At 40.2% G+C, this 13,650-nt stretch overlaps 1 protein-coding gene across 4 annotated transcripts in view; it reads left to right on the plus strand.

Annotated features, from left to right (window-relative positions):
• Positions 1–13,650, plus strand: part of NYAP2 (neuronal tyrosine-phosphorylated phosphoinositide-3-kinase adaptor 2) — a 134,015-nt gene that overhangs the window by 48,614 nt on the left and 71,751 nt on the right. For all 4 annotated transcript variants that reach the window (XM_031060023.1, XM_031060020.1, XM_031060022.1 and 1 more), the window contains one exon: positions 11,442–11,740. In XM_031060023.1, the coding sequence (XP_030915883.1) occupies positions 11,442–11,740 (299 nt within the window). The remainder of the gene's footprint in view (positions 1–11,441; positions 11,741–13,650) is intronic.

Here is a 13,650-nt window from a genome sequence, read left to right on the forward strand (position 1 = left end):
AGACTTTTTTTTTCTTTCCAGTTCATTAGCTAAATTTAATGTTTGTCTCATGAGAGTGAAAAATGTAGAGAAATAGTTAATTTCTAGTTGTTATGCTGCTTCTGGTGGAAATATATAACAGACTTAGGAATGCATCTGGCTTTCTTTTTTCTGCTATGCACTACTCAATTCTGCTGAAAGTGAAGAATAAAATCAGTGCTGTTCATTTTCCTATAATTTGAAGCAATCCATTTTCTCCTAGCCTGAAATTCAGAATATTTCCCAATCCCACTGTGTTCAGAACATGAAGGAAACACTCATCTGTTCAGTCCTAAAAAAGAAAATTCAAATGTGGCTTTAACATGTCTCTTTGCTGATGTGGGCTTCCTCGGACACACACTGATTGCCTGTCATACTCTTTAAATCAAAGCTATAGATCTGCATGCTCCATACTATCCCTTCTAAAAAGACATCTAATTGTTTCTGTATGCAGCTTGAAGGGCAGTAAACACAGATTAAGTATATGCATAAATAACTCCAATGTATTGTGAAAGCTTATACTTTGTATTTATTTTTATCTGCATTTTATCTGCATTTCAAGAATTATAGATGCTAGCATCTGGGAGATGACCCAATTTTGTCACTGTCACGGAAGGGAATCTCTCCTTAGGAGATATTTCTTTCCTTGGTGCTATAATTTTGTTAGCTCTTTTGATGCTGTTCTGGGTCTTGAATCAAAGCTGTCCTAATTTTACTGGATACACCTATGAAATATCCCTTTTTTAATATCTGAGAGTGGATTAAAAGTGTCATCTTGGATCACTCACAAACATCTGTGAAACTCCATAGTTTTAACTTCCCAAGCGTTGTGTCCTACAACCTTGGATTGCATTTCATTTTCCATTCCAGAATCCAACAGCAGGACTATAAAAAGGCCTTGGCTCTCATTTTAAGTATGTTGAGGATATAAGGCAAAACTTGAAAATATGGCAACAAGTCATATTTAGCTGTTTAACTCAAAACACACCTTGGGGAAAAAGCTGATTTTACCCTTTTCCTCCAAAAAGTTTCTAGAAGGCATTTTAAGGCTGCAATAATGTAGTTGTGCTGCATCTCTTACCTGCAATCATCTACTTTTGTTGTAAAGCAGTGTATCCACTGGTTAAATAACTAGATGCAGCTAGCTCTTATTTAACAATTGTTATATTTCACTTCCTACTGAGGTAAAAATAAAATGGAGATTCTAGAGACCAGAATAATGAGCTGCTCACCACCAGGAACATTAACATTTCTGTGTACCATTCTAGGTGGGGTACAAAGTCATTTCACATGCAAATTCACAGAAGTGTGTGTGCAAAGCCCAGTAAGGTTCATCCTTCTAGCACTGAGGACATGGTTTAGTGGTGAGCATGGTGGTGGTGCTGGGTTGATGGTTGGATTTGATGATCATAAAAATCTTTTCCAACTTCAATGATTCAGTGATTCTATTTCTTAAAGCTCAGTAGGCCATCACTTCATTTATTAAGCGGGTGAAAGTGCCTGTTAAAAGATACGTTGTCACGACTTCTCGGTAGGATTTGAGTCTACTGTTTCAGTCTTATGTATAATGACCCAAAATGTTTGAATTGAGGCCGCTCTGGTTTAAGATTTTTATCATGAGACCACTTTGAAGGAATTTTTTTGTCTTAGCATCTGAAAATTGCAAACTCTGGGCTGGCTGGTGCAGTAAGGACAGAACAACAGCTCCTGTGTCCTCTGTGGGCGCAGGGCAGGGGAAGGGGTATCACGTATTCTGGAGCGGAGAACAGAATTTTCTTGGGTTTAAAAATACATAAACAATTAAAAAGCATAGCTGAATTACTCTTCTGAGGGACAGAAACATCCCCTGTGTGCAGCCTGGTGTGCAGATAACTGATTTGGACATCAGTGCTGGGAGACCACATACAAATTATCTCTGAGCTTCCCCTTTCAGGTGTTTTAAAGCAGGCTGCTGCCTGCAATGTAGCTTTGGGAGAGGGAAATCCACTTCATATGATGTCAGGGTTATTGTTCCTAGATAGAAGATTTTTCAAAGGGTTTAAGCAACCTGGAAATGTACATGCATTACAACTTATTACCAGCAGCTTTGCAGATTTTAACTATAATTCTTAGAGCAAAGGAAAGCAGCAGTGCATTATTCGTGATTTGTCATCTTTACATAAAATCAGGTCCAGACTTTGTGTGACCCTGGCTGCCACAGCTCACAACATCAGCGCACACACAGCATTATTTCTTCAAACTGAGACACTTGAAACATAACATTCAGTAAATGACAGCTTTGAAGAGTTGCCTGAGGAATAAAGGGAATTTATATACTTTCAGTTTGAACGGCACAGAGCTGATCACCTCTCATGCAGGGAACTAAACTAGTACATTTTAATTTACCATTACACCATTAAATGCAGGTTACAAGGGTGTGGCTCTTTGTTTTAATGTTTTAGCTCTCTAACAAATCCTCACACAGACTTTGACAGCTTGGAAAATAAGCTGTTGCTTCAGCAAAATTCCATTTCACTGCAGCTTCATAGGTTGTAGTGATGACCCTTTGGGCAATGTAAGTACATGTCCCTAAAGGAGAATTTAAGCACTATCTTCCTTCACTGTCAGAGCTTGTTGGACATAGGTTTTGCTCAAAAATTTGGCAAAATGCTAGTCTTGCAGGAAAAAAAACCAGCACAACACAGCAGTTCCCAAAATTATCTGATCATCCCCATTTGAAAAAGTAATTCTGTGAGCGATGAAAATCAGCATGTGCTAATTTCTGGCAGTTTGGGAAGTTTATTGGCAGCTTTTGTTGTAGCCAGTTGTCTCTGGTGTTAAATTCCTGTATTCATAAAGACCTTTTAATAGTCTGCTGGAGCTCCTGGGTCTGGCCCATTAGATCTGTGCATAGATACAGAGGAGAAAAGCGTTTCTGTGCTTTGCATTTGGACAATTCACCTTGATTTCTAAAGGGAATGGAGATGCAATGAATGTGTTGGAAGACCTCATTGTGGAAAGGGTTCAGGGACATGCTGGGTACATGAGTGGGGACAGATGTGTGTTTGCTGGCTGGCCTCTGTCAGTGTCCTCACTCCAATCACTGGGCCCTGACCACCTCTATGCCCACTACACTTGCTTGTCATATGCTCTGATGTACGATATTAAATTAACTGTGTTTCTGAAAATAAAATGTCTTTATTTATTTCTATGAACAAATAACTAGCTTCTGACAACCCTGGCTAAGAAACTGACATCCATCAAGACAAGGAAAGAGTTTTTTATAGTATTATTTCTAAATTTAGATGTGAAGCACATTAATATTCTGTTGTGGCAATAATGATCACTTTGCTACACACAGAGAAGTGAAATAAGCAGGGAGATCTTCATGAGAATTTTTTATCTTAGTGAAAAAACCTCTCCAGGCTCTGAGGAGAAGAACAGTTGATACTGATGTACAGGATTTAATGTAGCTTTATTTAGCAGATTGAGACTGTCCTGGGAGGAAGGAGGGAGGGACACCAATGTACACATCTGTGGAGTGATTTCCTTTCCTGGTTCCTGGGTTTATTACACATATCAAAAATATTTCACTTAGTTTTTTAGTCGATTTCATTTTGCAAAGCAGAGATTGTCACTGCTGTCCACTTAAAATACAGAGTAGTGATTGACAAAAGAGCTGAAACCTTTCTTTCAGACATCAGAAGGACAGAGAGATTAACTACCCTAATAGCACAAGGGTACTATTTCTAGCTGTGAAGTCATGGTGAGGGGCTCAGACAGGGCTCTTCCAGGTAAAAAAGGATTTTCTGCTGAAGACTGCTATGATTTACATCACTCTGCTGTCATAGGTTGTGGATAGATCCAGCAGAACATTTATGTAGCTAGGCTGGGTAAACTGCAGTAAAATGGGTTTTTTTTGTTTCCTGTGCAAAGACCAGTCCAGCACCCAGAGTCCTTATAAGTGGGAAAAATACCATCTGATCCATAAAAAGGGTCTTTTACTCTGTACAGATTTCTTTTTCCATTGAAATTTTGAGTCAAAACTGAAGTTCCAGAAATGCCCAAGAATTATTTTGTATGTTAATTTATTCCCATATCTCATTGAAATATTTACTTAGCTGCAGTTGCTCAGGCAGAATGGAGTCTGAGCCATGTGGTTTTCCAGTGAATGTGATAAAAACACAGCCTTGGTCGAGCTCCACCTGTTTTTGACAGGATGCAAAACCCCACTCCATTAATGTGAACATGCATTTGCACTCAGTTTAAACATTGCATATGCTTCATGTCTAATTCTAGGTGACTCTGAACATATGAGCTTTCATTTGCTGGCTTTTAGCTGTGCATCCCCCAATGCAAAATTAAAAATAACTGTATCCATATAACAGCAGAGGACTTTTCACTCCAGCCTCTCCAGTGTGGTGTATTCAGAGCCCACAGATGTCCCCCTGTGCATCAGCTGGTCACCAGGCACACGTGGGCTGCAGCACTGGGGTCCCTGTACCCCTGGTACTGCAGGGACAGCTGGTCCTGCTGAGGAGAGCAGTGCCAGGCCTTTGGGGATGCTCAGCCCAATGCAGGAATCCTTAGTGTCTGGTTTAGGAGACACTCTGCTATAAATAGCAGCAGCACAAGTGGAAAATAGAGCTAGTACCTGCACTTCTGTTCAGACTCATGAAACAATTTTGTTGAGCTCTCTGTGGATCAGAAAGGTCCTTTCTCCTCAGTTACTCCTTTCCAAGCTGTCTAGCTTATGTTAGATTTGTTCTAAAAACAGCAAACCAAGTTTTAAATTTATAAGAGTTTCTCATAAAGTGTTTTGGGCTCATTTTGATTTTGCTTTTTTTCCCACTTGTTCCCCGAAATTCTGATTCTTGCTAGAATTTTCTATGTTTAGCATTATAAGAGTAGTTCACTGCAGAGCACACCAGATCATCATTTAAAATCAGATTTTCTGGCATCATATGGGAAAACCTGCTGTGGACTGTCTTGGTTAGTTTTGCTTTTATTATCTGTTGTGCACTCGGAGGGATTACAGCTGTTTTTTGGTTGCTCCCCAGGGATTCAATTAATCTTACAGTGCAGCCACAACGTGGTGTAGCAGTTCAGTTTCTTCTGGAGAATCTTCTGTGAGTCCTGTTGGGGATGGCAGACTGTCAAGAAGAGCACAAAGGGCTTAAAGAAATAACCCAGTGTAAAAATAGGCAGTGGATACACATCTGTGAGTGGTGTTGCTTACAAGAGATTCATGAGGCACAAGCAATTTCCACAAAGCTTCCTGGGTGTTTCAGTGCAATAATTTGGGTACTCAGAGTGGGATTGTCATTGCATGTCTGCAGGATCAAACCCTGGGCCTGTGGGTTTGACAGGTGGGATTAAAGAATAAATTTTATTTTGCAGCACTAATGTATTCTGTATATCCTGGGAGGCCCGACTTCTTAAGCAGCAGCACCTGATCTCCTACCTCAAAAGCAGAGGCATATGGTAGAGAGAAGAAGTTTGATGTGCATAGACATATTAGCTGCTCATTTTAGGCAGTCCTCCAGGTGCACAAAATGGCTCTAAATCTGACCTTTGTCACAACCCATTTATGCTTTAGCCTGTATCTAAAAGGATGGTAGTGTTACCCTCTGGTTCTTGATTTGAGATCATGGTGAGTCATTTGAGTATTTCAGAAAAGTAATGCAAAAAAAAAAGTGTGTATGTTCTTTGGGAATAAGAAGGGGGAACTCTGAAGTGTTATTTAAAAAGATAGAGATAAATGTGTGTAATTTTCATGTTTAATTTTTGTGACAAAAACGGTATAGATTTGTGTAAAACCATACCTACCGTGTAGTTCCTGTATCCATGATTGTGATCCTGTCCTTATTTCTTCAGTATTACATTTCATGGTCTGTTAAAATCATGTTTAGGGGGATAAAAATAGTATATCTTCTGTTGTTTTGGCATCCAACCTCTAATTTACAAATATAATTTATGCTAATCTTGAAAGTGCTTCTCAGATACAAAGTAAAATGTGTCATCCTTAGTATATGTGTGCATAATTTATTCTGATGGGGAATAGACATTTCAAAGCCATTTCAGCCCTTCATATGCAGAACATTTGATATGAGCAGGGTAGCTGGATGTTCTCTGCTGTCAGAGCAAGGAAATGGTTAAAACAGCAGTAGCTACTGTCTTAACCCAGAAAATATAAATACACCATGGGATAAACTGTTGTTTGCACAGTCAAACCAGCTAGTGCAAGATCCTTGAGTTAGGTATTTTTATTCCTTTTGTTTTGCTGATGATTAGTCATTTCTGCAGAAAATTCTTCCTATGTTATCAGTTAATTTTTTAGTGACTTCTGTCTCTGACTCAGATGGCTTCCCTGGTGGATTAGAAGCGTGTCAGGGGGGATTAGCTCTGCGTGGGCTTGCAGCTCCCCGGAGGGAAGGAGCCTGGCCATCCATGTGCTTCACTTGCCCTGGAACTCCCAGTTCTCCCCATTCCACAGAGGAGCCTGCAGAGACTCCCAGCTCAGTTTCTGCCAGCAAAGGAACCCGTGTCTCTGGTGAATCTTCTTCAAGCACAAGAGGAGTGAGCAACCGCTCTTGAAATGGTTTCTCTTGGCTACCTGGAATTCCAACACTTAGAAGGATGGTGACTTTCTGTGGTGCCTGACTGGAATGTATCAGAGCAAAGAAATTAAAATGCCTTCAAAAATGGCTCAACCCCAGCAGAGCAAATCCCCCTTCCTCCTGCTTTGGAGGTCAAATCTCATAATCAGGTGTAGCTCCCTTTTTGAACTTGTGCCAAAAAAGCAGAAAATCCAATGTAAAGCAGCACAGGAAGAAAAAAGGAAACCATACAAGGATGAGGAGAACTATGAAGTGGTTCTTAGTGCCTGAGGGATGAAAATAATCCAGTGTAAATTTAAACTGATAGGAGAATTTTTGCATGAAAACCAAGAACAAGAGTTGATAGATAGCTAGGAAGAAAATCCATCTCCAGGGTATTCTGACTTTATGGTCTCAGTCCAAGATTTCTACTCCTCACAACTGCACTGAGGAATTTAATATTCTATTTTGTTTATAGTTAAGCAGTGACACCAAGTAAAATAAAAGTTTTCATACAACTATTAATTTTTTTTCCCCAGGAATTAATTCAGTTTCTGTCTGGACCAAGTAATGAAACTGCACAGCAAACTAAAATATTTTTTTTCAATATTAAATAGGAACAATGCAAACTAAAAAGACCACACTTTTGTCAATGTGGTCAGATGCAGACAATCAATTTTCATGAATGTATTTTTCCTTGTTGTATTTTTCATCAGTGTGATGAAAATTTATTTGCCTTAGTTTTCTAACTTAACAACTTGAAAAAATGTTGAGTCAGCAGGAACCTTATTACAAAGCAAAGTGGACATGACCTTCCCCATGCTGTTTGCATTTAGAGCACTTTCTGTGTTCATTTCTAATGTTTAATCTTCCTCTGTAACTTTCACTCTTGTGATGTGTAATGAAATTAATAATATAAAAGACTCCTCTGTAGTTTGTCAAAGATCTTCTTCTGTTATTTTGTGCTGTAGTTACATCAATACTCTGGTATCTTTTTGGTGGAAAAGAGCAGGCAGAGCACCAGAAGTGAGCTGTGAAATGTGCAGCCCTGCCATGACCACAGCCAATGTGCCAGCAGGCTGACGCTGCTGTAGGAGCAGCCAGGCCAGTGTGGTTTAATGGTAGCCCAGTTCTGACCTCAAAAAAACTCAGCTGACAGACAAAACCTGTATGGAGATGTAATGAGACTCATTGGCTCCATCAGTCAGATCTCTTGTTCATATTTTAGAAATGAAAGCTGAAATCTGCTGTAACTGGTTTAAGACAGATCTGATAGTTTTAGTATTTTCTGGAATGATTTAATTCCATCACTGTGTAGAAGAGGGAGAGGGATGGGATCTTGCTTTCCTTGCAGTGCACCCAAGGAGAGGGTGTGTAACCTGGTAGCACTTGATGGTCTGCATGGGCCTGCTGAGCTGGGGTTGGAGCTGTAACGTGGTTCTGAAGGGAGAGATGGTTTACAGCAATTGTCTTCAATGTATCTGACACTTGGCATTGCCCTTTTCTTCACCCGTGGCAGCATCAGTCACCAGACCTGGGCAAACACTGAAGTGCATTTTCAGCACCAAGTCAGCTTTGATGTGTTTAACGTGAGCAATCATGTGATTAATTTTGTTGTTATGTAATCATAGCTCTCTTTGCAGACAAATGTCTTGCATTTTTAACAGTTATTTAATGCTGTACATAATTCTTTGTCAGAGAAGCATTTGATCCTGACCAAGTTCAAATTCAAACTTCCCAGAAGAATAATCCAAATCTGCATTTCCATATATATTAATAAACTATGTAATACTGGCAGCAACTCACATAATACAGTTTTGCAATGAGATAGAACTCATTATCAGTACAATGAGGAGCACAGAGTCTTACCTGTCAAAAATAATGGAGTGAGACCTACACAGTTCCTTTCTCTCTCGCTGTCTCTGTAGTCATTGCTGCACAGCCAGTTATGTGTAAATCTTTGTCAGCTTGTTGTGCTGAAGTGGGACACATGCTAGCCCCAGCCAATTCCTGTGGCTGTGAGCAGGAGGAGTATATAAATAAATCCTTTCATTCTGTCTGGATTCGTGATGTGACAACAGCAGGACCATGCATTGCACAAGTCTAAATGGACCTTCAGGATGCTGCTACCTGAGGGCAGGGGATGCCACATTTGAAATCTGCCATCCTGCTTTTGATTTTTTGCTCTTGGTGTGAGTCTGAAGTTATTCCTCTCTCTTTACACGCAGGGGATTTTGGTTTGCATTGCTGAGGTGTGAACTTGGCAGCCCATTGTGTGTTGTGCTGGTGTGAACTGGTCAGAGCCAGCTGGGAAACACCCACTGCCCTATACTGGGAGTTGCTACCAGTGTAGGGTACAAGCTTAAGGGAGCAAGGAAGGGAACAAACCTAAGTCTTTTGTGATCCTGGTCAATGACCAGCACCCAGGACCAAAGACTGGAGGGTAGTCTTCAACTTCTGGTTTACAGAGCTTAACCAGCGGCTGAGTGTTGGCTCCTGCATTCAAAGACAAATGGATACTCCTTTAAATGTGGCTGAAAACAGGGAAATGGTGATGTGCTGGTTTTGCCTGGTAGCTGAGCAGAGGATGTAGGAAAGAAAGACCAGATCTTTTCCAGCTGTGATGCTGAACAGCACCAAGTTCTGTTCCCATGTGTACCCACAACCTCTCTCTCACCTGGCTGTAGGCTCTTTGCTCTGGAGAAAGTGTAGGAAGCAGGTGAGGGTTTCATCTATGTTGAAAATAAGTAAAGAATGAAAAATTAAGCAGGGGATAAGATTTTTATTTAATTGTTTAATGATACAGTGCATTTAGACACCGGGAGTACATTTTGTAAGTTTTAATTTCTGGAATACAAGATGCAGCAGTTTGGCAAAAAAGCCCCCATGCTTCGTATAAATGCAGTCCTGTGTATTCTTAGGAAAAGGGTGAAATATATCACCTCAGGGGGATTTGTGCAAGTCCATCCAGCTTGCCATAAGAACCTGGCTTATTGTGGATGGTTCAAACACCTTCACACAGCAGTGAAGTAAACACAGTAATTAAATAATGTAAACTGTTAAGAATTGTAGCATTGGAGACATGGCAAACTGAAATTTTCTTTGCTAAACATGATTATCCAATAGACTTAAGAAAGGAAGCAGACCCCCCACCTGCATTCTTCATCATGTTTGGATAGTAATCTTCTTTAAATAATATGACAGGCTCTTTCTATAGTCCAGTGTCAGAGGATTATATTATTTTCAGAACAGTTTATGAAAGATTAGTAGAGGCATAGTTAATCATTCAAACTAACTACAGTTTTTTTAGAAATATTCAAATGAATGAGTTCTACCTCTTGATCTTTCTGGCTGCAAATCCCTTTGGAATTGGTGCCAATTAGGATTTAGTAACAACTTGGCTATAAGCATGGACCAGTGTGTGCATATGTGTGGCAGGCATGTGTGCATACATTTACATATGTGGGTAGGTGTCAGTGCCTCTGGAAAGTGGCACATGGTCAGTTAGACCTGTTCTGTTGTTAACCAGTTTTGAAAGTGGACATCTCCACTTGGAGAGGAAATGGGATGAAAATGCAGGGAGAGTAATAAGCAAACAAAGGTTCTCCTTTATCAGGCACAAAGCTGTATATTGCTCATTGCCAGTCTGTTGCCTTTAGGACAATTAGATACAGCTTGTGTTTTACCTACAGCGAAGATGGGGTGGAAATGAGGTGGCCTTGCTTACTCTTCACACTTTTGAGAAATGCTCTTGTCTTTTTAAAAAGGAATAGTATTCTAGCACCAAATAAACTTCGCCAGACCAAGGCAACATCAAGTAAGAGGCACTTACCCCGCTTAGAGCTTTACTCTGTGTGAAGGGGAAACAGGAGCTAATTAGAGCTTTCTTATGCTTCACAGTTCTTGTGCTGACATTTCTGTGTGCCCACAGTGGTACCATTTCAAACCTCCTTGCAAACAGGCCCACATTGACCTGTGTGTGTTGCTGAGTTTCTTTGCATAGTCACTGACTTGCCTGAATTGAAATGTGCTGTTGGTTTGCAGTATAAACACCAGTAAGAGCTGTTTTTCAGAACTGATAAGCATGAGTGGAACAGGAATAATATCAAGTTCTCAGTCATGCCACCCACAGAAAAATGCAGTGTTTGGTATGGTAGCACTTGTTTCAACTGAACCTTCCTTCTTCTTTACCTGTGTTTCTACATGGCTGGAGGTTATGTTCTTCCTGGTGTCCCACCTGGTGTCCATGGTCTTTTCATCTCCTACACTTGTAATTTACTAGTCTGAAGCTGCTTGTGTTGCAGATTGATGTGATGTTGAGTTTCCTATAGCCAAGTAATTTTTAGAATATTTATTCTCTACCATTCTTTAGTCTCAAGGGAAAAGCTTGATTGGATGCCATGAGCCTTGTTTCCCAAGCTACATGAGCATCTGTAGTTGAAGATGTGTCAGGGGATGTGGATCAATACCCCCTGTTGTATTTCTAAAGTGTTATTCTTTGCCCTACTTACAGTTTCCTGTTTTCCTGAAAACTCAGTTCTGACTTTCAATGTTTGAAATTTGTTCTGTAGAAAATTTCTAGTTACAATACTATGAAACCTGACAAAAGTTTGTCTTGATTTCTTTTTGTAAAATTCTGAGTGCTTAGCAGTGCTGCAGTTGTTGGCAGCTTATAGTGAAAAATAGACTTCTCTGGTAGCCATCTTCTTTCCAGAGAAGAGCATTGCTTGTTTTCAAATTCAAAAACAAGATCTGCTTGTCACAGGCAGAACTAAGACCCGGTGATTCCAGATATGGTTCAGGCAAAGGAGGAAATTTTGCTTATATTTGTATTTTGTCTTACAGCATAGGTGGAGAAGTAGCAAGAGGAAATGAAGGCAGCTACGTGGGGAAACATTTCCGCATGGGATTTATGACAATGCCTGCTCCTCAGGACAGACTGCCACACCCCTGCTCCAGTGGCTTCACTGTCAGATCCCAGTCTCTTCATTCAGTTGGAGGAACTGATGATGAAAGCAGCAGCTCTCGAAAGCAGCCGCCTCCAAAACCGAAGCGAGACCCCAACACCAAACTGAGCACCTCGTCGGAAACTGTCAACACTGGAACAACAAGCAAAAGTGGGAAACTACCAGACAGGACTGAAGGTAAACACCACAATTCTTTGGGAAAAAGGGGGTTGATGAACCAGTCTTAAGATTATCCTGTTGAATTTAAGAATTACCTGTATGTTTCCCTATTTGTGTAACAGTGCCAACACAGGTATCCTAGACTGCTCATGTCTAAATGTGGGACCAACTATCCAACTGTTCTGGATAGTTTTGCCTTTGACATTTGTCACAGAACTGCACCACTTACATGGTCTGGATGTATACTGGAGAATGAGCTGAGTTTGTTCAAAGTGAAGGGGGAAGAGATTGCTGTCAGTTAGAGTGTAGGCCGATTTATCTGCCCACCAGCCAAGGACCACTGACCATATCACTAGCATGGTGCAAACCACAGCTCTGGAAAGGGCTCTCCTCAACAAAAGAGTCAAGAACAGAAATTAATAAAAAGAATACTTCATGGCCTTGAAACTCCACAGCAAGCAGTAAAAATTTTAGCCAGGATGATAATGGATAGCCCAAAGCTTCTGTTTGTGTCTGAATCTACATTTTCTCTTCCCATTCCTCCCAGTTACATTTCAGCCAGAGCAGCATTCAGAAGAGAATTAACAAATAGTTTTAGTAAAAATGTTGCTTCCTTACACTGCGCTGCTAAAGATGAGCTAACACTGTAGGGGTCATCTCCTTCCTTTATTCCATGCTGTAAATACATTCTGTGCAGCAGTAGGACCAGCTGTACTCTCTCCTAGAGAGATCAGGATGACTCTGCTTCACAGTGTGAACTGTAGGAAGGAACCCATAAGGACAAATGGTTTGATTAGTGCTGGTGTCTCCCACTGCTGTGTTACATATCAGTTTGACATCTGATGCAGCATGTTGTCCTCCTAGTGTGTATCCCTTTGCTTGGTGCTGTGGCCAGAAATACTTGTAAGCTACATTCATGATATGAGCCCCTTTAATCTAATTTTAAAGAGTTGTCGATGATAACAAAGATGCCAATGAATGTGTAAATCATGGTGGCAAATATGTCTATGACTGTGAAGTTGAACACAAGTGCTGAGCAAAGCTGTGGATTTATTTATGCTCTTGGTAGTTATTGTGCTTATGACATTTCTCATTACTTCCATATCTGTCTTCTTCAGTGACCATGACATCAACTCCATGCAGACTAACATGACAAATGCAAGCATTAGGTAACTGTCCTTAACAAAAACAGTTTTCCACAACTTTACTGGACCAAAGCCTACACAGAAACCATTTCACTTTGAGATTTAAATTCTCTTATCAGAAAGTCTTTCAAATTTTTGTTTAGTATCAAAAGAGGCACAAACTTATTGGTCTGATATGCTCTGAGGCGAGAGGCAGGAGCTCTTACATTACTCAAAACTTCTTTTAAAAAATACATTTTAAAGTACTTTTATAATTCTTTAATATGTCTCTTAGCACTCTTTTCCCCTGAATCTGTCCAACCAGAATCATCAAGACTAGATGAAGTCTGTTTTGCAGACAGAGTAGTAGGAAAGGTTTTAATGTTTTTTAATTTGTTTCATGACTATTCCTGCAAGTGTGAATTGGGTCACACAGTACATGGTGCTGTTCAGAATAGCTGACCTCAGCACCATCTCTAGGATGATTAGGAATGGAGTCTGTTTTACATCCATATCCCAGCCCTTTTCCTCATTTGCTGAGAACCAAGAGAATTTGACAGATTTGAAGTAGCAATAATAACAAGGATAATTGAAATACATCCAAGTATTTTACCAGCCTCACAGAAGTCATGGCAGACCCATTAAGCAGCTTTTTTCCTCATAGAACTAGATTTTCTTCAGCATTATTGTCATGCTGGAAGGTTCTGAACATTTTGTTTCCTTTCCCTCATCATCTTCTGCTATCTGAAATTTGAATCCAAGAATGAAATATGTAGTCATGTCCCTTCTGACAGATTTCAAAGT

Source organism: Geospiza fortis, unplaced genomic scaffold (genome assembly GCF_000277835.1).
Source record: "Geospiza fortis unplaced genomic scaffold, GeoFor_1.0 scaffold318, whole genome shotgun sequence".
Taxonomy (NCBI): Eukaryota; Metazoa; Chordata; class Aves; order Passeriformes; family Thraupidae; genus Geospiza; species Geospiza fortis.